Consider the following 23,209-nt stretch of genomic DNA (forward strand, 5'->3'; position numbering starts at 1 on the left):
TGAGCCGAAGGCCGTTGTAGGGTTCTTGGCAGGACTCAGTCGCACAGTTTCAAGGGCCTAAGTTGAAATTCACAGAAGCTGAGCAGCAGGCGTTATGGAGCCAGGTGTCGAGCATGTGCATGTTTGTTGGGTATCAGAGAACAGAGAAGACCTCCCCCTGCCTGCTGCCCCTCCCTATGGGGCAGTGGCACATGCCAGTGTTCTTGATGTCCACATGCCTTTGCCACTCCATTAGCATCACTGGGCAGGAGGTACCACAGTAGTTTTTGGTGGAGGTGGGTATCACCAGGGGTGCTTGGGTGTGAGCTCCCACACTACAGTCTGGAGGCTCACACCATCCTTGCATACATGACCTGTCTGTCTTGGATATTCTGCCTTATTTTGGAATGCCATCCTTGCCTGTGATTTTTCACTTCTGTAAAAGCAGAACATGGGGTTTGAATAGGCCTTTGGTGTAACTAGCTATGGCAAGAATCTCTTTTGAGATGGGCTCCTTAGGGGTACAGTGTTCTGAGCTGCTTTTGTGGCCTTTTCCAGAAGCCACAAAATGGCTCTGGAGATAAACAGGCTTGTGCTACAGAGCCCCAGCACTGGGCACCTGGTGCGCAGGAGCTGAGGCGCAGCCTGTGGTTAATTGGTAATAATCATGTCCCTGTGTCTGTGCGGTAGGGGCTGTTTCTCTCATTTCATACCCCAGTATCCGCTGGTCAGCTGGAATGTGTGTGGGTAATGTATAAAGGGAATGTGACATTCTGATTTGCCTGCAACATTTCAGTGTTGCCTAGTTGGAAGGCCAGGTTTATGGGTCCAAATTGTCCATAGCACAGAAGACCATTTATCAGGTAAAGCCTGTAGACCCTCTTGCACACAGCTGTAACCAAAAGGACTAACAAAAGGAGCGCAGCTGAAGGTGAGTGGGTTTCCTCCATGTGTGTTTTCTCATGTTCTTGAAGGCAGGTCACGCTGCAGGCTCTTCCGCCCGGCTGTGACTCACGCCAGGTGCTGCAGTGCCTCCCGTACTTGGATCTTGGTATATTTGAGAAGGAATTTATGAGCTTAGGAACTGGGGAGAAGTGGTGCAGAGGCTGCTACCTTGAGCTGCCACCTGTCAGGCAAGCTCTCCACCTGGCTGTGACCTCTGCTTCCTGGAGACACATCCGCAGGCTTTCCTCACACAAACACGGTTTTTTCTCTCTTATGGATCACGGTGTTTGAATGATAGCTGTGATAATTTTCCCAACTGGCTTTGAAAGTGAAGCAAACAGACCCGTCACCAAGGATTCTCTGCCGTGGAGGGTCATGGAGGAACGGAAGAGGTGCTGGCGGTCACCTTGGCCCAGGGTTCGTCCCTGCTCATCTACAGACTTGTGTGCCCATCCAGTCCTCACTGGGTCCTCTAGGTTTAGAAATGTTGAACACTAGTTCTTGTAAGATTCAGCGAGTTCACCAACACTGAAAAATATGAACTGCTCCAGAACCTGGAAGGAGGATTCCATGTAGCACCCACGCTGTGCGAGTCCGTTTGTCATCATTGCTGAGTTCATCTTTCGGATTTCGAGCGCTGTCTCACACGGTTCTTTGTCTTTTTCCAGTCTGCCGTTGACAGGATTAGCCCAGCACGAAAGGTGCCCCACCTTTGCAGGCCTCCTGCATGTGGTGTTCCCTGCTCTGGCCTTCCCTCTTATTGCTACCGGTCATTCGTGGCAGAGGAAGGTGTCATCTGTCAGTCTCTCTTTTTTTTTGGCCTCCTTGTCTTGAGAATTGTAGTTGGGCTAGAAGGGTGCAGGGCTAAGTGGGGTGCAAAGCCCCAGGCTCCTGTCTGGCTTGTCTTGGTTTACAAGAAGCTGTGCTGGGGTCTCTGCAGGGGTGTGTGGAGGTGGAGGCTGACAGCAGGGATGCCACACATGCAGCGAGGCATGGATTTGCTTTAAAACGTCTCCAGCGTCATCCCCTCAGAGCAGCACTGGAAATAAACAAGCAGACGTGACGGGGGGCAGGCCCAGCAAGCGGGGGTAGCGCAGCCCTGCAGAAGCAGAAGGCTGATGGGTGCTGGCTGTCACTGCCCTGTCAGCAAGGCCACCTCTGTCCTTGAAAACCCAGGTGTTCACTGTCTACTGTCCTACATAATTTTTCACCTTAAGCCTCAAAGATTCTTGGGTGTGGGGCAGCTCACAGAATCAACCAGAAGGCTGGAGAGCCTCCATCTGGCCACTACCAGCACCCAGCTTTATAACATCCCTGTGAGATGGACTTGTCGCCCACCCACCATTTCCTGCATGGCCTGTTCCTCAGTTCATCCAGACTTCACTCAGGTGTCCAGAGGTGCCTCCTCAGCCCAATCTATTTTTCTTTTTTTTGAGACGGAATCTTGCTCTTGTCCAGGCTGGAGTGCAATGGCACCATCTTGGCTCACCGCAACCACTGCCTCCTGGGTTCAAGCAATTCTGCCTCAACCTCCAGAGTAGCTGGGATTACGGGTGTTAGGCACCACGCCCAGCTAGTTTTGTATTTTTAGTAGAGATGGGGTTTCTCCATGTTGATCAGGCTGGTCTCAAACTCGACCTCCCAAAGGGTCGGGATTACAGGTGTGAGCCACCATGCCTGGCCAGCTCAACTTATTTGAAGTAACACCCCTTCCCTACCACTTTCATTTCTTCGATTTTTGTCTACGTGCCCCCGAACATCAGCTCCAGGAGGAAGGGAACTTTAGGTAACCAGATGACAGATGTCCGCTGCAGCATGATTTCCTTGATAGGGAATCACCATCAAAGAGTGAGTGGAAGCCAACCACCAGAAAGAGGATGCAATTGACAGCAATACATTTAGCAGCACTTTTCCTGGCTGTGAGCAACGGCTGTCTGGGGTGATAAACCTCTGCCACCATCTTTTCACCCTACCCTACATCAGCGATGGTGAAAGCATGGCCTTGCCTTTTCAGGTGCTGGTGTCTTTAAGATCTGTTCACCTCTAGGCTCTGGGAGCAGGCCCTGCCAGGCAGTGGTTTGGGCTGCTGGAGACCTGAGGGCTGAGGGGGAGGGGCAGGGATAAATGTGGTTCTGATCTGAGTTCAGGACCCTGCCTGTGGCTCTCAACCCTTGGGTTGGCGGCTGCGGCCTGGAGAATGAACTGAGGTGTGCCTTGGTGGAGGTGAGGGTGAGGGCTCGAGGTGCAGACCCTGCCGCCTCCTGGGGAAAGGCGTGGTGGGGGGATGCAGCAGAGCCGGGTAGGGCTGCATGGTCAAGGCCTTCCCCTGCTGGCTTCATCCTGGAAGCATCGGCTGCGAAGATGCTGGCCAGCACCAGAGTTGCCCACCTCTCCCATGCTTGGTCCAAGGGCTCAGGAGTGGACCCATCCCTGCCCTGAAAGATCCATTTTAAAAATCGGTGACCCTGGAATTCTGTCTTTGCACTTAGTTAAGACTTTATCCCCACTTCTGTTTGATCTGCACCCACCCTGTGAGGTGGGCACTGCCATCACCCCCCATTTTATAGACAGAGGTCCCCATGGCTCCCTGTTGTGTCCAAGGGATGGGGGGCACCTCCGGGACCTCCAGAGATTCCTCACCCAGATCCTTCTCTGAAGCCCCAGTCAGACCGGACTGCGTTGGGAATCCCCCACTACCCCCACGATAACCTCAGCTGGGGCTGAGCTAGAGTGCGTTGGATCAGCCAGGGCAGCCTTAGGCCCCCTTCCTGTGGGGCAGCAGGGAGGGACGTCAGCAGGGTGGGGCGGGCACCCGAGTGGTATGCCCCGCCCCACCGCCCGCCCTGGTGGCCGTCTGGGGGCGACAAGTCCGGGGAGCACCAGACGGAAGCGCCTCTGGGACTGACACGTGGACTTGGGCGGTGCTGCTGGGTGGGTCTGCCAGGCTGGGAAGCAGCCCCGGGACACCGCTGTGCCCACGCTGTCTGAGCGCCCCAAGCCCTATGCAGCCACCCCAAGAGGAGGCCCACAGGGACTCGGCCGGGGACACCCAATGGTCCAGGTGTGGCAGGGGAGGGGGGTGGGGGGAGCGGTCGGTGGTGCTATGGGGAGGGAGCCGAGACGCTGGCCGGTGGGACCATGGTGGGTAGGGAGCGCTGAGCTGGGGCGGGCTCCTCTGGCTGCCAGGCCTCCTGTGCCCCTATGGGAGGTGGAAGGAAGTGAGTGCCCTGTCCTTCCTCCCTGCCATCAGATTCCAGGACTGGATTTGGCAAGTGCCCTATCCCAGCTGGTGGTCCTGAGGCTCTTCCAGGCAGGGCTATATCCCGCAGGCCAGGAGCATTGTCCTGGACACTGAGGAGGCATAGCCCCGCCAGGTGGGACCACCCTGTGTATGCATGAGCCCAGCAGGCAGACCCTGGGAGTCAGGAGGCCCGGTATGAGGGCACAGGCTGGAGCCTGCAGCTGGATGGGTGTCCGGCAATTGCATGCCAGCTGTGTGCTGGGGACAGGCTCCCGGCTGGCCTCAGCCTTCAGAGCATTCAGTGGTGGGGAGAAGTGGGGCCAGGCCACCAGCACTGCTGCCTGCAGGAGGCTCCCCGAGCAGGTGATGCCTCCGACGCCTGGCGGGATGGTGACTGCAGGCCATCAGCTAGCTGGGGAGAGTCTCTGTCAGGGAGCTCCTGAGACCAGCCCCCACACTGCTGAACCCCCTTGCTCTGGGTCTGTGGGCTGAGGCCTAGAGTTAGGCCCTGTGGGTTCCAGAGTCAGTGTCCTGCCCGCTCTGAGTCCCCAGGGTACCTGCCCTGACCATGACAAGGTAATGGCACCTTCTGGCCCCACCAGTTCTCAGCTGTGTGAGGGCTGAGGACCCTGGAAGTGCTGAAGAGTGGCAGGAAGGCCCAAAGGGGCAGTGCCACCATCGGATATCAGCGCCCACATGAAGGGAATGCTGGCTGTGTGGGAAAAGCTGGCAGCCCAGATCCCAGCCGGAGAGGCTTCCTGTCAGGCTCCAATTAGAGGGGAGGGCTGCCCTCAGCTCAGCCTGCCCCTTGCTCTCTCTGCTCTCTTCCTCCTCCCCCACCCAGGCCTGCTGGGCGGGGCCAGCTCCCCAGGGCTTCAGGGCCTCGGTACTGGCGGCTGGGTTTGAGGAGGCTCCGCCTTCCCTCCTTCCCTCCCAGGCTCGCTGTTTGAAAAGTAGCCCTTACCACAACTCCTGCCACTTCCTTGGCAGGGCCTTATTGGGTAGCGCCAAGGTCTGCTGGGGCAAGAGCCCTCCCTCCTGCAGCCACCTTGGGGAGGCTGCGCCCGGGCGGGCAGGGACGGAGCTGGAGGGGCAGCACCCACATTCGAGTATCCCCTTCTGGCCCGGCACCGGCATGTGGCCACCTGTTTGCTCAGCCGTGGATGTGGCTTCTGCACAGGGGCAGCCGGAGCTCTAGAGAGTTAAGTTCACAAGAAGCAGCCTGCTGGGCTTCGGGAGTGCGGACTGGTGGGAGGAAGGTGTTCAGGCTGGTTCTCGGCACCCCCACCAGGTTGGAGGATTCTTGGCCTGGGGTCCTAGTCAGCCCTCAGGCAGCCCTGGCTGTGTGGGTCTTCCTCTCCAGCCTGACTTCCTTGACTCCCCAGAGGCTGTGGAGGGTACTCCTGTGCCCACCTGACCAGCACCACCTGCCCGGCTCAGAGAAGGGGCTGTGGGGCCTCTCGCCTCCACAGCCCAGGGATGAGGAAGACAACCCTTCACCCCACACAGCCTGCGGGACCTCCCCTCTGGCCTGGGGCTGCCTGCTTGGCTTGGGGTGGACTGCTTGCCTGGAAGGGCTGTTCTTGACTTTCTCCTCCCCAGGAGGCCAGGAAGTGCCTCTGCGTTCTCAGCACTGTGCTGGCCTTGATTGGTGAGAATCAGTGCCACTGAGCTTCCTGCAGGGCAGGGGCCGGCTGGACACAGGTGTCCCACCTCCCCTTTTTTATCAAGACAGACTCTCTGTCGCCCAGGCAGTGCAATGGTGCAGTCTTGGCTCACTGCAACCTCCACCTCCTCGATCACTCAAATGACCCTCCCTCGGCCTCCCAGCTGGGACCACAGGTGCATACCACCACACCTGGCTAGTTTTCTTTTTTTGAGGGGGGAATGGAGTCTCGCTCTGTCACCCAGGCTGGAGTTTAGTGGTTTGATCTCAGCTCACTGCAACCTCCGCCTCCGAGGTTCAAGTGATTCTCCTGCCTCAGCCTCCCAAGTAGCTGGGATTGCAGTTGCCTGCCACCAGGCCTGGCTATTTTTTGGATTTTTAGTAGAGACGGGGTTTCACCATGTGGGCCAGGCTGGTCTCTAACACCTGACCTCAAGTGATCTGCCCACCTTGGCCTCCTCGAGTGCTGGGATTACAGGCATGAGCCACCATGCTGGGCCCTGGCTAATTTTTAAATTATTATTTTTTTTGTAGAGATAGGGGATCTCTTTATGTTTCCCAGGCTGGTCTTGAACTCTTGGGCTCAAGTGAGCTGCTCACCTTGGCCTCCCTGAGTGCTGGGATTACAGGAATAAACCACCACACCTAGCCCTAAATCTCCTTTTTAAAGGTACCTTTGGACTGTGTGACTTTTAGCAGAAAGTTGAGGGTGGGGCCCACATGTCCCTCCTGCAAGCCTTGTGTATTCAGTCAATGAAAACTGTTTACAGAGAGCCTGCGGCCCGGCAAATAACAGGCCTGTGGGCATCCACCACGCCTGGGCAGGGCGTGGAGGCCAGGGCTATTCTGGGCTAGGCCGGCTGGCAGTGAGGGCTGTGTCCCTCTGTGGTAACCCAGGGAGCAGACCTGGTCCTCAGACCCAGGCCACAGCCAGGTACGAGACAAGCCAGTTGTCCCTAGTGTGGAAGCTGGCCGCAAATGACGCTGGTGAGCACAGTCTCTGCCAAGGCCCAGGACAGGCGGCGCTTTCTCCAAACTCCAGGGTTAATGGCTGACCCTGCTATGGGGAGGGGCCTGGAGCAGGACAGCCTCTGGCAGAGCGGGAGGTGTCAGGACAAAGCTCTGGGCTTCTGGGCAGCCTGTTCTTGTCTCTGAGCAGTCTGGGCCTCCCTCTCCAGGCTTGGGAATGTGGGCTGGCCGGCCTGACTCTCTGACCTCAGGCATGGTCAGCGCCAGACTTGGTGGTCTTATCTCCCCTAGGAAGCATCCAGGCACAGGCTCGTGGAGAACACCAGGAGGGCCAGGTCCCTGCCCCTCTGTCCACGACACACCCTCGTCCACACACTCACTTGTCTCTGGAAGGTTCTTAGGAGCACAGCCCTGGGCTGCAGCTGGCTCCCCAAATGGGCAGGCGGGATCTTTCGGGAAGCGTGGGGTGAGACACTTCAGTATCCAACTTGTCTGCCACCATCTCCTGCTCACCCTCTACCCTGTTCTCTTCGGGGCCCATGAGGCCTCCTCCTCCTGGATGCCTCCCATCTCTGGCGATGCTGGCTCTTGGCTCCTGGCTTCAGCCTCCTTGGCTAACTCCTGCCATTCTCTTGGGTGACTTTGAAGTCCACAGCGGCACCCTGGCCTTCACCCTTGACATTCTCCTCTCCTTGGCCTGCCACTCCTCAGCCTTGCCTTTCATTAAGGCTTCCAGCACTAATACCTCCAACCTCTGGTTTGCTGGCCAGGACTGAGGCCCCAGGCTAGAGCTCCAGCAGGACCCTTGGATCAGCTTCCCCTCCCTACTGCCCATGCGCAGACCCAGCCCACCAGGTTGACTCCACCAGGTTGCTGTGCCCACACCTGCACTCAGCATGTCATCAGGACCAGCCCCACCCCCACCCCACAGTGGCTGTTTGTCCTCGTTACCCTCCTAACAGCCCCAACTCTCAGGTGGACATCCTCACCTCCTGCTTCACAAAAATTGGAAGTGGCCAGTGGGAGTTCCTCCAATTCCCCTCCCCCAGCTCGAGGCCGGCGTAAGGGCACTCCCGCCTCCCATGCCCTTGCCTCCTCCGTGAGCATCAGCTGATCTGGTGCCCACTCTGCCCAAGGTCTCTCTTCAGTGTCTGACTCAACAAGTTCCAAACCCAGCTCCCCCAGCCACCTCCCGATCTGGGGCTCCAGTCAGTGCCTCCATCCATCCCAGGTCACCGTGAGAAGCCTGGGTATCTAGCAGACCTTCCACGTCCAGCCCCATGGTGCCCTGCTGACCCCCACGCCTCTGCAGCCTGTGTGCCTCTCCTCACACGTCTGCACATCCCAGCGGCCCCCAGCTCACCCTCGAGGGTGCTTTAGCGTGGTGAGGTCATGCTTAGGAGGTGGCGGGGGAGGCCCTGCACTCAGCAAGCCCCACTGGACTTTCATGCCCTGGAGCCCTGCCTGGTCCTGTGCCCACCCTGTCCCCTGCCAAGAGCAGCTCCTGGCCGCATCAACCCTCCTGAATCCTTTCCACACCCAGCCAAGGCCCTGGTGCCGGGGGAGGAGCGGTCTTCTCTTTTTGTCACTTTTTCTATGGGTCACTTTCTGCGAGCAAGGCCAGTGTCTGCCTTTGCTCCACAGTGACCATCTGCAGTGCTTGCGGGGGAGGAGGGTGGGAAGGGCTATGTGGCTCAGTGGACGGCCCGGGGGATGTCTCTGGAGTCTCCCGCCCTCTCGCAGATGCCCTGGGTAGGATGCTTGCGGCGCCTAGACTAGTTATTACCTAGTCACCTTCCCAGCTGGCTCTGGGGCCTAGCTGAGCTCCTGACCCTCACGGGTCGAGTGGACACAGGGCAACAGGTGGGGTCTGGGGGGGCACATCAGGTCTTTGTTTTGAACTTGCAGCTTCTCTGTAAGCTTGAAGTTGGTTCAAAATAAAATCCCTCTGTTGGGCACAGTGGTTACCTGGAGGACCTGGGACCTCAAGGCTTCCAGGTCAGAGGGGCCGTTCTGGAGGTGTCCGTGGTACTGCAGGCCTCTGCGCCTTGAGTCGGAGGGCTACTGCCCAGAGCTGCACCTCAGAGTCCAAGGCTGACTGACAGGTCAGTGCAGAGGGCTTCTCCCAGAGGACACAACGGCTCAGGGCCAGGGAAGGGCTGCATCTGCATCGTGACCTCCATCTGTGCCCCTTCTCCCTCTGCCCCTGCTTCTCAAAGCTCCCAGTGCACCAGGGCCCCAGGGCTGCCATCCTGTGCCAGCCGCGTCTATCTGTCGGGCCGGGTGCAGGGGGCCCAAAAGTGGAGCCAGCCCTAAGGCCTGAGGTGGGACTGGGGACCCTTCCCATTCCCACTCCCTGCCTTCCTCTGTCCCCTTCCCTCCCCTCCCCTCGTGCTGCACCCTATGCCCCTGGCCAACCCAGGACTCCCCTGGCCAGGAGGAGGCAGAGAGACCGACCCCAGGTCACCCCCAGGTGCCAAAGGTGAGGGGCTGGGATTCTTACTCAGCTTTGACGACCATGCACGCTGCCAGGAGGTCTTCCTGTAACCACCGTGCCAAAAGGAGGGACTTTATTTTGAACCAACTTCATGCTGTATTGAGAAGATGCAAGTTCAAAACAAAGACCTGACGTGCCCCCCCACACCCACCTGCTGCCCCGGGTCCACTTGACCAACACGACGGTTACAAGCTCGAATGGGCCCCAGAGCCCTCCAGGGGACCCGGTGCCCCCATGAGCCCCTCACCAGAACCTGAGGCGGGAGGAGGGATTCAGAGGCCCTGGCTGGGAAGGCCTTGGCTGGGAAAGCCCCACCCCTGCCCAGCCCCCTCCAAGGGCCTGGCCATCCTCCTGGCACTGTGTCCTCTCCTGGCCACTGGGCTCCGCCTGCCCCAAGATCCTCAGCTGGGACCTCCTGTGCTGTCTCAGCCCTGCCGTCCTAGGGGCCCCTTGCCCAGTACACCCCGCCACCGCAGTGGGCTCTCAGCTGTCATTCCCTCTAGTGCCTCCTGGGCCGAGGGAGGCTTGAGAATGTGGCACCTCATGCTGCTGGTCCTCGGCTTTGGGGGCCTGAGGGCCTGGTCACCAGTCGTGGGTAACAAGCAGGGCCAGGCCCAGGCACCTTTAGTAGGGACACGCTGTGAGCTGCCCGTGCTGGCCCCTTGGCTCCTCCCAGCCACCACTGCGCCTCGTTTCTGGCTGCCTGTGTTCTCCTGAGGGTCAGCAGACAGGTTCGATTAGGTGTTTGAATGCTTGCCAAGCTGCCCTCCATCAGAGCTGTCCCCATTCACAGGCCCACATCCCCCAGCTCTGGGGGAGGTCTCTGAGTGACGGGCTCGAAGCAGCAGGGCCACCTGTGGGGCCTCCCCAGGGCCTGACCATCTCCTCTCCTGCAGGCCTGAGTGCCAGGCGTGGACGGGGACGCTGCTGCTGGGCACCTGCCTGCTGTACTGCGCCCGCGCCAGCATGCCCATCTGCACGGTCTCCATGAGCCAGGACTTCGGCTGGAACAAGAAGGAGGCTGGCATTGTGCTCAGCAGCTTCTTCTGGGGCTACTGCCTGACGCAGGTTGTGGGTGGCCACCTCGGGGACCGGTAACTGCCCCTCGTCCCCATCTCCACGCTGGTGGGGGCTACCCCACTGGGGCTTCTGGGGGCGAGTGGGCTGGCTGTGCTGCTGTACACGGCAGAAGCAGCTCCCGGGGAAGGAGCTTGGTGGATAAATTTGGGCAGAAGACCCACCTGGAGGAAGATGGGAGGGGAGAGGCCAGGCTCAGCAAGGCCCCAGGGTCCTGGAGGCAGATGAGGCGGGCAGCTTCCAGAGAGTACCTGGCCTCCTCAGGATGCAGCTCTGGGGTTGTGAGCAGGCCCTGTAGAGGCAGACAGGCCAGGCCCAGCCCCGAGCACCCATTCGAGGGCTCCCCTGAGGGTGGTGCCCCTCGGTTCTGCACAGCCACATCCTCACCTTCCTCTGTCTCCCCCTCAGGATTGGGGGTGAGAAGGTCATTTTGCTGTCAGCCTCTGCCTGGGGCTCCATCACGGCTGTCACCCCACTGCTTGCCCACCTGGGCAGTGCCCACCTGGCCTTTATGACCTTCTCACGCATCCTCATGGGCTTGCTCCAAGGTAAGGGGAGCTCAGGTGGCCCCTCACGCTCCAGCACCAGGTGGGGCAGACAAGGAACTGTGCATGGATGTCTGTGTAGGTGCACGTGTGCCTGCAGGTGGTGTGCAAATGTGTGTGTATAGGCATGCCCCCATGCATGTGTACACCTGTGTGGGTGCATGTGTGTGACTGTGCACGTGTGCATGCAGGCAGTATGCATGCATGTGGATGCCCGTTTGCATGCATACATATGTGTGCATTCCCATATGCCCGTGTGCATCTGTATGCCCGTATGCATGTGTGTGCCTGTATGCACGTGTGCATGTGTGTGCATGCCCAAATGTGTGTACATGTGTGTGCTCGTGTACATGTGTGTACACCTGTATGCTCGTGTGCATTTGTGTGCGCCCGCATGCATGTGTGCATGCGTGTGGGTACCCATATGTGTGCATGTGTGTGGGTGCCCGTACGCATGTGTGCATATGTGTGCATGCCCATATGCATGTGTATGTGTGTATGTGCTCATGTGCATGTGTGCACCTGTATGCTTGTGTGCATGTGTGTGCCCCATGCATGTGTGCACGTGTGTTCATGCCCATATGCATGTGTACATGTGTATGTGCTCCTGTTCATGTGTGTGCACCCGTATGCATGTGTGCATGTGTGCGGGTGCCCATATGATGTGTGCATGTGTGCGGGTGACCATATGCATGTGTGCATCTGTGCTGGTGCCTGTGTGACCATCCACGTGTCTTCTGTGGGTGCACACTCTGCAGTGACACACAGGATCACTGAGTAATGAATTTCCTCCTGCCCTCAAGCTCTGTCAGCAAACACCTTAGTTCAGTGGTGGATTCCCGCTTTGAGGACCCTGCTGTGGAACTTTGGGTTTTGTGCATTTTGGCCACACATATGCTGACGATGCCTCCCATACTAGGGCCTTGGAGCTCCTTGTCAGGAAAACAAGGTGGATGGGGTCCCAGGATGCTTTCTGGGGTGGTCCCTACTTGGCTGGGGTCTGCTGGAGAAACAGCTAGGCCTCCAGCCTGCCGGGCCTGCCCACCCCACCCCAACCTGCCTGGCCACCTCACCATCAACAATTCCCTGGCTGGGCTGCTCCTCCCCCAGTGTCCTGGGCCATCCAGACCCCCTCCTTAGGACTCCTCCTACCTTCCTGAGCAGGTATGAGGTTTGGGGCCCTGGCCATTGCTCCCTTAGAACCTCTGTCCCCCCACCCCCTGTCTCCTCCAAGTCCAGAGACTTTGGGTAGTTCACTCCCAAGCCTCCTCCTCCCTCCCTCTCCACACTCTCACTCCCTGAGGTCATGGCCTGGAGGGTGCTGCCTGGTACTCTTTCCACAGCAGAGGAAGGGGCTCTGCCCAGGACAGAGGGGCCACTGTCATGGTCACAGGTGTTACATGAGAGCCAAGGCCCCACCACCAGTGCCCACCCAGCCCGTGCATGGCCCACCATTAGAAGAGGGTGCTCTGAGTGTGAGAACTTAGGATTCTGTGCTTACTGGGGGGCCCCATCCCAGAGCTAGCCCCTCGAGCATCACTGCCTCCCCAGGCACTGCCCTGGGCCCCACCGCAAAAGCTGGAGGAGGAGGAGAGGAGTGAATGAATCAGCAACAGCCCGGAGGGTTGGACAGGCCTGTGGGGGTGGGGACTCATCTTTGTTTACTGGAGGGACTTCAGGCTGAGGGAGGAAGGTCCTGGGGCTGAAGCTGTGTAGAAAACAGCAGCACTGCCTCAGACCCGCTGACCAATGCCTTCCAGGTGTCACTGAGAAGGCCCCTGGCTCTGGGCAGGTGGTTGTCCTCGTGGGTAGTTCTAGGGACCCAGCAGGGTAGCCAGACCCTGTGGGCTCATGCCAGCTCCGGCTGGGCTTCCTCTGCGGGGCCAGCTTGTTGTACGACGATGACTTGGCACCTGAGGCACATTCTGTTTTCTAGAAACCTTCAAAATCTGGCACGTCTCAATGTCAGGTGTCATCCTGTGCCCATGAGTCTACTCTGGGGGCCTGGGGGCCACATGGTGGCTGCGTGGTAACCGTGGGCACCACCTGCGGCTAACACATGTTTGTGTATGCTGTCCTTGGGCAGAGCGGAGATGCCAGGGCTCCCAAGACCTGTGGCTCTCACTGCGGGGGCATTGGACTTCTGGAGGGAGCCCTACGGAGCTCTAGCAGGCGGCTCCCAAACTCCCCTGAGGGAGCCAGGAAATGGACCTGCCTCTGAGCTGTGAGCCTATGCGCTGACACTCTGTGACAAAAAGTCACAGGCGCTGTCCAGGCCGGCACTTCCTGTGTGTGGCTGGCTGTTTTCAGTGACCTGTAGACAGGGGCCATGGTTGTCACGTGGCTCCGTGGTGCCTTCCCTCACAGAGCCCCTCCAGGCTGGGCTCCAGAGCCCTGTGGATGTGGGGCTGCATGGAGTTGTAAGGCAGTTTCCAACTTTTTGTTTTTTGAGACTGAGTCTCAAAAAAAAAAAAAGAGAGACTGAGTCTTGCTGTGTTGCCTAGTCTGGAGTGCAATGGCGTGATCTCTACTCGCTGCAACCTCCACCTAGTGGGTTTAAATGATTCTCCTGCCTCAGCCTCTGGAGTAGCTAGAACTACAGGCACACACCACCACACTCGGCTAATTATTTGTATTTTTAGAAGAGACGGGGTTTCACTTTGTTGGCCAGGATGGTCTTGATCTCCTAACCTTGTGATCCACCTGCCTCAACCTCCCAAAGTGCTGGGATTATAGGCAGGAGTCACTGCACGCAGGCTCCAGACTTTTAAAGCGGCTGGAGAACACTTGGTCCGAAAGAAATCCTGGGAGGGAGCTCAGTTTATAAAACAGGAAAAGACAGGAACAGATTTCCTGGGGGAGTGCATGTCTGTGTGTGGGGAGTGTATGTCTGTGTGGGGAGTGTGTGTCTATCTGTGTGGGGGAGTGTGTGTCTGGGGAGTGTGTGTCTATCTGCATCAGGGAGGTGTGTGTCTGTGTGTGGGGAGTGTGTGTCTGTGTGGGAAAGTATGTTCCCGCGTGGGGGCAGTATGTATCTGCGTATACATTTGGTGGGTTTCTGTGCGTGCATGCATGTATCCTCGTGCATATGCCTGTATCTGTCTGCATTGGTGTGAACACCGTGCAGCACTGCCAAGAAGTGGTGTGCCAGAGGACACGTGTGTGCAGACACTTGTGCACATGCCATGTGTGTGTGTGTGTTGGTGCGAGGACTCTGTAGAGCACAGCGGGGAGCTGGAGGCCAGTGGTGAGTGCACACCTGTGCACGTGCATGGGTGGGAGGGCTGGCTTGGAAGCAGGGATGTTTCCCACAGCGATGTGGATGGCAGAACCCTGAGCATGCCTCGCCCAAAAGGAGTCTGTTTCCTCAGTGGCACCAAAAGCCCACCCTGCTGGTCCCTCGGTGGGTGAGGGGAGTGAGAGAGACAGGAGGACGTCCTCTGGAATTGCAGCCCAAGCCTGAGCAGATGGGCGGGCCGAGCCTCCCCGGAGGGACCCGAGGGACCCTCCCTCCACTCGTTGCAGGAGTTTACTTCCCCGCCCTGACCAGCCTGCTGTCTCGGAAGGTGCGGGAGAGCGAGCGAGCCTTCACCTACAGCACCGTGGGCGCTGGTTCCCAGTTTGGGTAAGTCCTGGCCTCAGACTGGCCCAAGAGAGGCCATCAGGTGAGCCCCTTGCTGGGCAACCCCTGGTCCAGGTAGGAGATGGGTCAGGTGGGCCTACGGGGCCATCAGGGGTGAAGTGAGGTCGATGGGCGTGCTTCTGGACTCTGCAGCCCGAGGCCGTGCTCTGCAGGTGCACGCCCCTGGCACTGTGCTCACGTGGTGCATATTTCTGCCTTTCTGGGGTGGCTGCAGGTGATGAGGCTGGGACTTGGGGACGTGGGTTGGGGGAGTGGCCGCATCACCTCGTTTGCTTCCATCTGTGCTAACAAAGCCAGAAGCTCTCCCCACCCTCTGTTGCTCCCCCTGCCCTGACAGGAGAGTCTTCGAGCCCCTATCGTCCAGGCCAGGGTGGGCCTCTCAGCTGGCTGGAGGGCGACTTGTCCTCAACCACAACGCGGCAACCCTGTGTCCCTCAGTCTTCCTTCCCAGCGCTGCTCCTGGGGCAGCTCCAGACCCTCTAGTGATGCAGGCGGCCTGGTTGAGGCTGGGCTTGGGGTGGAAGGCCTTCCCAATGGTTGTAGCAGGGTAGACAGGTGCATGAGCTGACAGGGCCTTCTCAGTGGCCGGGCTCAGACCCTCAAGTTACTGAGGTTCAGAGGGGCGGAGTCGGTTCCTGAACCGACTGGGGCTGGGGGCAGCCCCAGGCAGGCCTAGGGTGACAGAGTCATCAAATAAAAACAGACTGCCCAGAGGAGTGTGAATTTCAGATAAACCAGAGGGGAGATACTTCTACTAAAGAATGAGTCGGCCGGGCAAGGTGGCTCACGCCTGTGATCCAAGCACTTTGGAGGCCAAGGCGGGTGGATCACCTGAGGTCGGGAGTTCAAGACCAGCCTAACCAACATGATGAAACCCCGTCTTTTAAAAAGAAAGAATGAGTCCTCACTGACCCAAAACCCAGGTTCACGGGGTGTCCTGCGCTTTATCTGCACTCAGGTGGGGAGCAGAGAGGGGGTAGAGTATGGGCTGGGAGGGGCAGGAAGAGTATTGCCCCCAGCTTGCCCAGGCTCCCAAGCCTGAGCCCGGCTGCCAGGAGCTGTGCCCACCCGCAGAGGCTCAGCAGGAGGAAGGAGGCCCCATCTGGATTCGAGGCCCCACTCTGGGTCTCTCCCTCTCTTCCTCTTTTTGCCGTGATGGTAACTATTTCCCTGGTGCCAATGGAGCAGCAGATGGGGGCTGGGGCCAACCAGGTTGCACCCAGTAGGGAGCCTGTGAGGGCATCTTTGGGACAATGAGATCTTGGGGACAGTGGATGGGGTTGTAGGATTTGGCCGTTGTGGAATTCTTACATCTAGAAATGTTTTTGAAATTTATCCTCAATCATGTTCGAATCACAAGAACTGTACAACTTCACTGTAGAATATTTTCATCGCTGTCTCCTCCCTGTTGCCATGTTTAGTTTAAAAGGATCCGCGTGATGAATCCTGGGCCTAGAAGCAGGATGGGAGGAACTACTTGAGTTCTGCAGCTGCCACCCCTGACTGGGACACACATGGCTGATTCCAAATCTACCCCAGCCTGTGTCCCGAGTCTCCCCTGAAAACCCGAAATCCTTCACAAAATAGGCCAGGATGGGGTCTTTGGAGCTGCTCTCTAAAGGCAACAAAAACACCCTTTTCCAGGGACTCAGCCTACACCACGGTGGGGTTTCTGAGAGGCCCATCCTTGCCCTAGGGGGCCTGGTCACGCTCCCCTGTCTTTGCAGGACCCTGCTGACCGGGGCGGTGGGCTCCCTGCTCCTGGAATGGTACAGCTGGCAGAGCGTCTTCTATTTCTCTGGCAGCCTCACCTTACTTTGGGTGTGGTACGTGTACAGGTACCTGCTGAGTGAAAAAGGTAACGCAGGCCGGGCGGGCTCGTCCTGGGCGGCCTGGCTGTCCAGTGCCTCTTCCTGTGGCGGCTGAGCAACCTGGAGCAGGAGCCTGGAGACGGCAGCTTTGACCTCCCAAAGAACCCACCAGACTCGAGCCCGAGGAAAGGCGCTCGGGTGCTGAGCTCTCAGCAGCTCTGCCACCAAATTCAGTCTGGAAGTTTCCATTTAGGGCTCAGGCAGACACCCAGGAAGACCTGCTGGGCTCAGGTCACGGGGGGTGCAGGAGCAGCCGAGTGTGGGTGGCCCAGAGGGGCTCCCCAAAGCTCCTGAACATGGGGAGGGTGTTCAGAACACGGTTCTCAAAAGTGACACTGCCCGTTTGGTGCCTGGTAGGGAAAGACACGGGAGGCTGGTGCCTGTGTGTAGCCTGGGGTGTGGGCGAGGCCTGCTGACCCCTCTGGAACCGCCCCCAAATCCCCAGTCCTTTGGGAACAGACAGCGCCTCCCGCCCTGCTAGCCATCACCTTGAAACCGTTGCTCCCCCAGACCTTGTCCCAGCCTCGGGTGTCCTGGCCCCAGGCCTGCTGGTGTCCAGGCACAACAGAGTTCCCTGGAGGCGGCTCTTCCAGAAGCCTGCTGTCTGGTGAGCCCCTCAGAGCAGTGGCAGGGCTGGTGACCATGGGGTGTGAGCCTGGCTGGATCCGACAGGCCCTGAGGCCCAGGGCTCAGAGGTGGGGCTCTGGCCACCAGGGGAGAGGGGTAGGTCCCACAGGCTCGGCCAGCTTGCTTGGTGCCAGAGTCACCGTTTGCTGCCTGGCCCCGCAGGGCGGCCGTCTTCTCCCAGCTGTCAGCAGCCTGCTCCTTCTTTGTGCTCCTTTCCTGGCTGCCCACCTTCTTCAAGGAGACCTTCCCAGACGCCAAGGTAAGCCGAGCTGGCGGCTCCCACAGGGTGGAGTGCCCAGAAGACATGAGGCTTGAACTGCCCCAGGTGCCACGGGTCCTTGGCCTGCAGATGGGGGTGACCCTCGGCTCCTCCTGGACTCTGACAGTCCTGGCACCACCAGGCTCTTCCTCTGGAGAGCACCCTGTCCGGGCTCGGGGCAGGTGTCCGTGTTTGAATCTGAAAATAATGTGGGTGCTCCATGCCTTCCTGCTGCTGCTGCGGCTACAGCCCTTCCAGCTCGCAACGGTGACCTGCTGGCCCGCAGAGCCTGACTTCAGGGCCCGCAGAGGCCTGCGCAGGAGCCGGGATGTGGACAGAGGGGTCACCTGCTGTCAGCACGGCTCCTCCTCCAAGGCGGTCCTACTGCCCTCCCAGGCGGTGGTCGACTCCAGAGCTGCACAAGCCCAGGGGTGGGGCCGGCCCTGCCAGAGAGCTTTCCTGGGCAGTGGTGGGCATGGGGGCTGTCCAGCCTGAGTATCCTCTTCCAGATGGCCGGGTGCCGGCCCAGGTTCTTCTGAGACAACGCCCCTCCCTGCCGGCCCAGGCCCCTCTGAGGCCACGCCCCTCCCTGCCGGCCCAGGCCCCCCCTGAGGCCACGCCCCTCCCTGCCGGCTCTGGCCCCTCTGAGGCCACGCTCCTCCCTGCCGGCCCTGGCCCCTCTGAGGTCACGCCCCTCCCTGCAGGGCTGGATCTTCAACGTGGTGCCTTGGTTGGTGGCGATTCCTGCCAGTGTATTCAGCGGGTGTCTCTCTGATCATCTCATCAATCAGGGTGAGCGCCAGGGAGGGGACGGGGCCGCGGCCACACCGTGGTTCACCGCACTTTAGAGGGGCCAGGGTGCAGCCTCAGCACACGGAGAGCTGGGGCAGAGGGACACTGCCCAGCCGGGCACTTCCTTCCAGGGTCAGCCTCCTCCTTAAAGGGTGGGGTTGGAGTGTGGTGAGAGGGTCTGGTCTCACAGCGGCTTTGGAGCTCGCCTGGGGCCAGATGCAGCCCGCGAGCCTCCGGGAAGGCACCTGGTGGGGTCGGAGGTTGCAGGCGTCCTGGAGCCTTTGGAAGAGCTTCTGTCTTTGCTCTCTGTGCTCCAGGCCAAGCTGGGCCGAGCCCAAGTGGACTGCGTGTTTCTTCCCCAGCACTGCGTCCTCACAGACATGCACAGGTGGAGGCATACGTGCGGCCACATGCTCGCTCCGCATACGCATGCACATCCTTAGAATGTTTTTTCTAATTGCAAAAAGAATACACACACGTTGTGGAAAAACTATAAAATCTGGAGAAACAAAGGAAGTGGGTTTCATGCCCGTTTCCACCTGCGAAACTGCCGTGTGGCTGTTGTTCTGTGCTTTCTGCCCAAACCCATGCCTTGGGAACCTCCCAGGGGCACACGTACAGCCTCGTGAATGGGTGCACACACTTTCACCCACAGCACACGTACAGCCTCGTGGATGCGCCACACACACATGTGTGCGCACACTTTCACCCTCGGCACACGATAGCTGTCTTGAGCCCAAGCCTCTGTTCTGGGCCGCCCCAGGCCTCCTCCCTTGCTGCCCCTCTGCAGCCAATAGGGATGGGGTCCCCTCTGGGTGCTGTCTGGGGTGTCAGCACAAACGGGCTAACAGGAGCCCCTTCCTTGGCCTCCCCTGTAGGTTACAGAGCCATCACAGTGCGGAAGCTCATGCAGGTAGGAGAAGCATTCCAGTCCTCTCTGTATGTCCCTGCTTTGTTGAGGGTCTCCCAGGACTGCAGGTTATGTCCCCAAGTCACCCTATGTCTGGGACCAAGCAAATGTGAGGCCTCCCCACCTGCCCAGCACCAGGGCCAGAGCAGGCTGTGGAGACAGCTTCTGGAGGGCAAGGTGGGGTCAGCATCCCCTCTGGGCCCGGCCTGAGCTTGCCCACGACGAATAGGGCCTCTCCCTTGGAGTGGGGTTGATTCACGGGGAGCCTCCTCCCAGATCTTCTTCAGGAGTCCCGGTCCGAGAGAGGTTTCGGGTCCCAGCCGACCTGACCCTTGTACAGTGCGCCCACAGGTCTGTCGGGCACACGAGTCAGGAGCGGTCCCAACTGTGGGTGGGTCGGGGCGGGGCGGGAGAGGGCGCAGCTGCAGGCGGCTGGGTGCCCGCCCGTCATGGTGGCACTTCCCTGTAGGGCATGGGCCTTGGTCTCTCCAGTGTCTTTGCTCTGTGCCTGGGCCACACCTCGAGCTTCTCCAAGTCCGTGGTCTTTGCATCAGCTTCCATCTGCCTCCAGACCTTCAACCACAGGTGAGGGCTGACCGCAGCACCCACCAGAGCCACCGTGCTGCCCACTCGCGTGAAGAGGGAGCTCTGTCTACCTCTCGCCAGGCCTCTTGCTCGAACCTCACCTTCTCAAGCTGCTGGGCAGCAACTGCCCTGAGGCCACGGTGGGAGCTGTTTAGGAAGCGTGGTTCACATCAGTGAGCAGCCTGTGTGCGCAAGGGATTTGTGCGCCCTGGGAACGCACTTTCCCTACAGCACTTGACTGTCAGGAGCGGCTTCCTGCACTGGGCTCTCTGTGAAGATGGGTGGCTGGGGCTTGGGTTGGGGAGGTGCGCAGGGCCGCAGCTCTGGCCAGGGAGCAGGCCCCAGCGTCTCCCAGGCCCTCCGGTGACTCCACCAGACCTTGCTTCCCTCCTCCCCCATGACAGCTCCGGGCTCTGGGTGAGGGAGGGCCAGCTACCAGCTCAGTGGTGGCCGGGGCCACTCACAGCCTCTTTCCTCTCCACAGTGGCATTTCCGTGAACATCCAGGACTTGGCCCCGTCCTGCGCTGGCTTTCTGTTTGGTGAGGACCTTCCCACCCCAGCTCTGCCCCTCCCTGGGCCTCTGGGTGGGTGGGTTATGGACGCTCCCGGAGGGCTGTCACTGACGTCTGTGTTCTCTCTCCCTCTGGCCTATTCACAGGTGTGGCCAACACAGCTGGGGCCTTGGCAGGTGAGGGGCATGCCTCTGCACCCAGGAGCTCCCCTGTCTGTGGGGTTCAAGCCCACTGAGGTGCTGCAGGATGGGGGAGTGGGGGTGTGCCTCCCCGGTGTCAGGGGAGGTCACAGACCCCAGAGTGGGCCCAGGGAGAGGAGAATGTGGCCACCTTCCAGGTTCCACTGGACTTTGCTGACAGCAGGTGGCTATGGGTCACTGTCTGCCCTGACGCACAGATATGGTCCAATCCTGGTAGTCCGGGGTACCCGGGATGCTGCCTGGCCCCGTTGAGTGCCTTAGATGATGGGGGCACCTTCTCCAGCTCAGCCACACCTGGGTTGGCCTGTGGCTCTCAGTTTCCCTTCAGCAGGACAAGGGGGACTCGTTAGGAGGCCGTTTCCTGGATGGCCTTGAGTGTCTCCGAGATACCCCAATTCTGAGCCTGATCCGCAGCTGGGACACCCGAATTCAGCCCTGGGGACCATAGGGCTTCTATTGGGTGCTAGAACCCCCAGCCCTTCCCCGGCACTGCCCTGGGAACTGGGCTGGTGTGTGGGGCCTGGGCTACCTGGAAGCAATCAGCCCGCCTGGTCCTCTCTTGGTCAGGTGTTGTGGGCGTGTGTCTGGGCGGCTACCTGATCGAGACCACGGGCTCGTGGACTTGCCTGTTCAACCTGGTGGCCATCATCAGCAACCTGGGGCTGTGCACCTTCCTGCTGTTTGGACAGGCCCAGAGGGTGGACCTGAGCCCCACCCGCGAGGACCTCTAGCTCCCAACCCTGCAGCCTCTCCCAGGACCCAGACGCCAGCAGCCCAGGAAAGAGGGGACTCAATTTGAGGGACATGGTCACTCCACCTCAGACGCATGAGCAGAGAGGAACTCAAACCACTGTGGAGCCTGAGGCTCCTTGAGGAGTTCACACCCGCTGGCGGGGTTGGGGAATGGGCCTGGGTCCAGGCCAGGCTCGCTGCTCTCTGGGCCTCAGTTCCCCCACCTGCCAGTGGGCTCGGCCCTGCCCTCCTTACAGGCTGGTGTGGCCGTTGGTGTGAGTGGGATTAGCATTAATAGGCACAGCCTCATTCCCGCTGCCATCTGTCCTGCGTGGTCCCGGCAAGCCCCCTGCTGGGCCTTCCTGCTAATGTGGGGCTGGTGCCAGGCTGCAGTCTCCACAAGCCCAGCCCGCTTTGCTGTGTCTCTGGTGGGCTGTCCTCCATGGTGGGGGCCATCCTGTGCACTACAGGAGGCTTAAAGGCATCCCTAACCTCTACCCACCCCATGCCAGCAGCACCTACCCTCCCTCTCCCTCCTCTTAATCAAATAACACCCAGAAATGTCTCCAGACTCTGCCCAGCCTCCCCGGTAGCCAGTCTCTAGACAGCCTTAGAATCTCAGCAGCCTGACAGAGACCTCCAGGTGCTCCAACACACATAGCTTTCCCAGGCCTGGTGATTCTGCTCTCCAGGGACGGTCAGCACCTTCCTGGGGGGGGGGGCATGCACCCCAGAACACACAGACCCACCTTTCTGGTGTTCTTTCTACCTCCCTTTTCATTCCCTGAAGAACTGGTGGTTTCATGAGTTAATGATACATCCTGCAAGATGTCCATGTGGAGAAAAAAAAAAACCCAAAAATGTGGAAAAGCACGCGGAGCCTTATTTAAGTAATAACTATTAAACTATTCAAAAAGAAGGCTGTTACTTTATTAACACCTTTTTTTTTTTGAGACAGTCTCGCTCTGTCACCAGGCTGGAGTACAGTGGCACGATCTCGGCTCAGTGCAACCTCCACCTCCTGGGTTCAAGCAATTCTCCTGCCTCAGCCTCCCAAGTAGCTGGGACTACAGGCGCGCACAACCACGTCCCGCTAATCTTTGTATTTTTTAGTAGAGATGGGGTTTCATCATGTTGGCCAGGATGGTCTCTGTCTCTTGACCTTGTGATCTGCCCTCCTCAGCCTCCCAAAGTGCTGGGATTACAGGCGTGAGCCACCACACCAGGCCGACACCTTTGCTTTTGAAGAGTGAACACGTGTTAACGACTTTTTGTAGCTCATTCATGAGGAAGCTACTGACACGCTGGAACCAGGTCAAAGGAGAATCGCAGGAACAGACACATTCCTGGGCTGGGGGTGTTGAGTGAATGAGCCAGCAGAGCCAGGCTGGTTTCGGCGTTCCTTTGCCGGTGGGTCCTGCGTGTCCACAGCGATTTCCCAAGACGAGGCCCCGTGGAGTCACACAGCCTAGCTGTGCTGTGCAAAGACACAGGGTGATTTTCCACTTGAGCACCATGTTCCCCTATAGTCTGCCCAGTTTTGGTCAGCCCTAACCCTGTGGTCCCATGGGTACAGCTAGAGTGTCTCCCCCACAGAGGGTCTGGATGGCCCTGCTGGAAGCGCTAGGGAGTCTCGGGGGAGGAGGGGCTTCCGGAAGCCTGGCAGTTGCTGTCTGGAGACTGCAAAGCCAAGCCCAGGAAAGGGGCCTGCGGCCAGATTCAGAGGAGGAGGGTCTGTGCGTTGAGATTGAGTTTCTCTCTCCTCACCTTTTGTTCAATCTACATGACACACAATGTGCCACTGTAGCCGTTTTTAAGTGCACTCTTCCATGGTGTGCAGCTGTCGCCACCGTCCGTCTTCAGAATGCTCTCATCTCACCAAACCGAAGCTCCTGCTCACTAAACACTGGCTCCTGTGGCTCTCCCCTAGCCCCGACGGCCCCATTGCACTTGGTGTCTCGACTTTAAGTGGGGCTGCGCTGGGAACCAGTGCAAGTGGGGGCATGCTGGGCTGGTCTGCGCCTGGCTGATTTCGTGCAGCAGTGTGCTGGGCTTTTATCCATTTTGTAACAAGTGTCAGCATTTTTCTCCGTTTTAAGGCTGAATAAAATACTCTGTTTTGTGGATGAGCCATGTTTTGTGTATCTGTTCACCCACT

The 23,209-nt window shown here is 59.1% G+C and overlaps 1 protein-coding gene across 5 annotated transcripts; it reads left to right on the forward strand.

The window, feature by feature from the left end:
• The first annotated feature begins 3,805 nt into the window (after positions 1-3,805).
• Positions 3,806-21,967, forward strand: SLC17A9 (solute carrier family 17 member 9). 5 transcript variants are annotated; one of them, XM_078372093.1, is made up of 14 exons: positions 3,806-3,985; positions 7,092-7,266; positions 10,194-10,391; positions 10,783-10,922; positions 14,445-14,544; positions 16,290-16,420; positions 16,944-17,040; positions 17,223-17,319; positions 18,024-18,111; positions 18,990-19,024; positions 19,491-19,606; positions 20,091-20,146; positions 20,266-20,295; positions 20,887-21,967. In XM_078372093.1, exons 2-14 carry the CDS (start codon positions 7,235-7,237, stop codon positions 21,048-21,050), a joined length of 1,284 nt encoding a protein of 427 aa, XP_078228219.1. In that variant the 5' UTR covers positions 3,806-3,985; positions 7,092-7,234; the 3' UTR covers positions 21,051-21,967. The 5 variants fall into 5 exon arrangements, with proteins under 5 accessions (XP_078228219.1, XP_078228217.1, XP_002747794.1 ...); XM_078372091.1 differs by having other exon boundaries at positions 19,514-19,606; XM_002747748.5 differs by lacking the exon at positions 7,092-7,266.
• Positions 21,968-23,209: the final 1,242 nt, after the last annotated feature.

The sequence above is a fragment of the Callithrix jacchus genome, chromosome 5, assembly GCF_049354715.1.
Source record: "Callithrix jacchus isolate 240 chromosome 5, calJac240_pri, whole genome shotgun sequence".
In the NCBI taxonomy this organism is placed as follows: Eukaryota; Metazoa; Chordata; class Mammalia; order Primates; family Cebidae; genus Callithrix; species Callithrix jacchus.

What these genes read in the sequence shown, in the direction of transcription:
- SLC17A9 (XM_078372090.1), top strand. Translation starts at nt 3,927, where the DNA reads ATGCAGCCACCCCAAGAGGAGGCCCACAGGGACTCGGCCGGGGACACC. An exon ending in CCTCATGGGCTTGCTCCAAG is followed by an intron (nt 10,923 to 14,444) that starts GTAAGGGGAGCT and finishes CACTCGTTGCAG; the next exon opens with GAGTTTACTTCCCCGCCCTG. An exon ending in GTACCTGCTGAGTGAAAAAG is followed by an intron (nt 16,421 to 16,943) that starts GTAACGCAGGCC and finishes TTGCTCCCCCAG; the next exon opens with ACCTTGTCCCAGCCTCGGGT.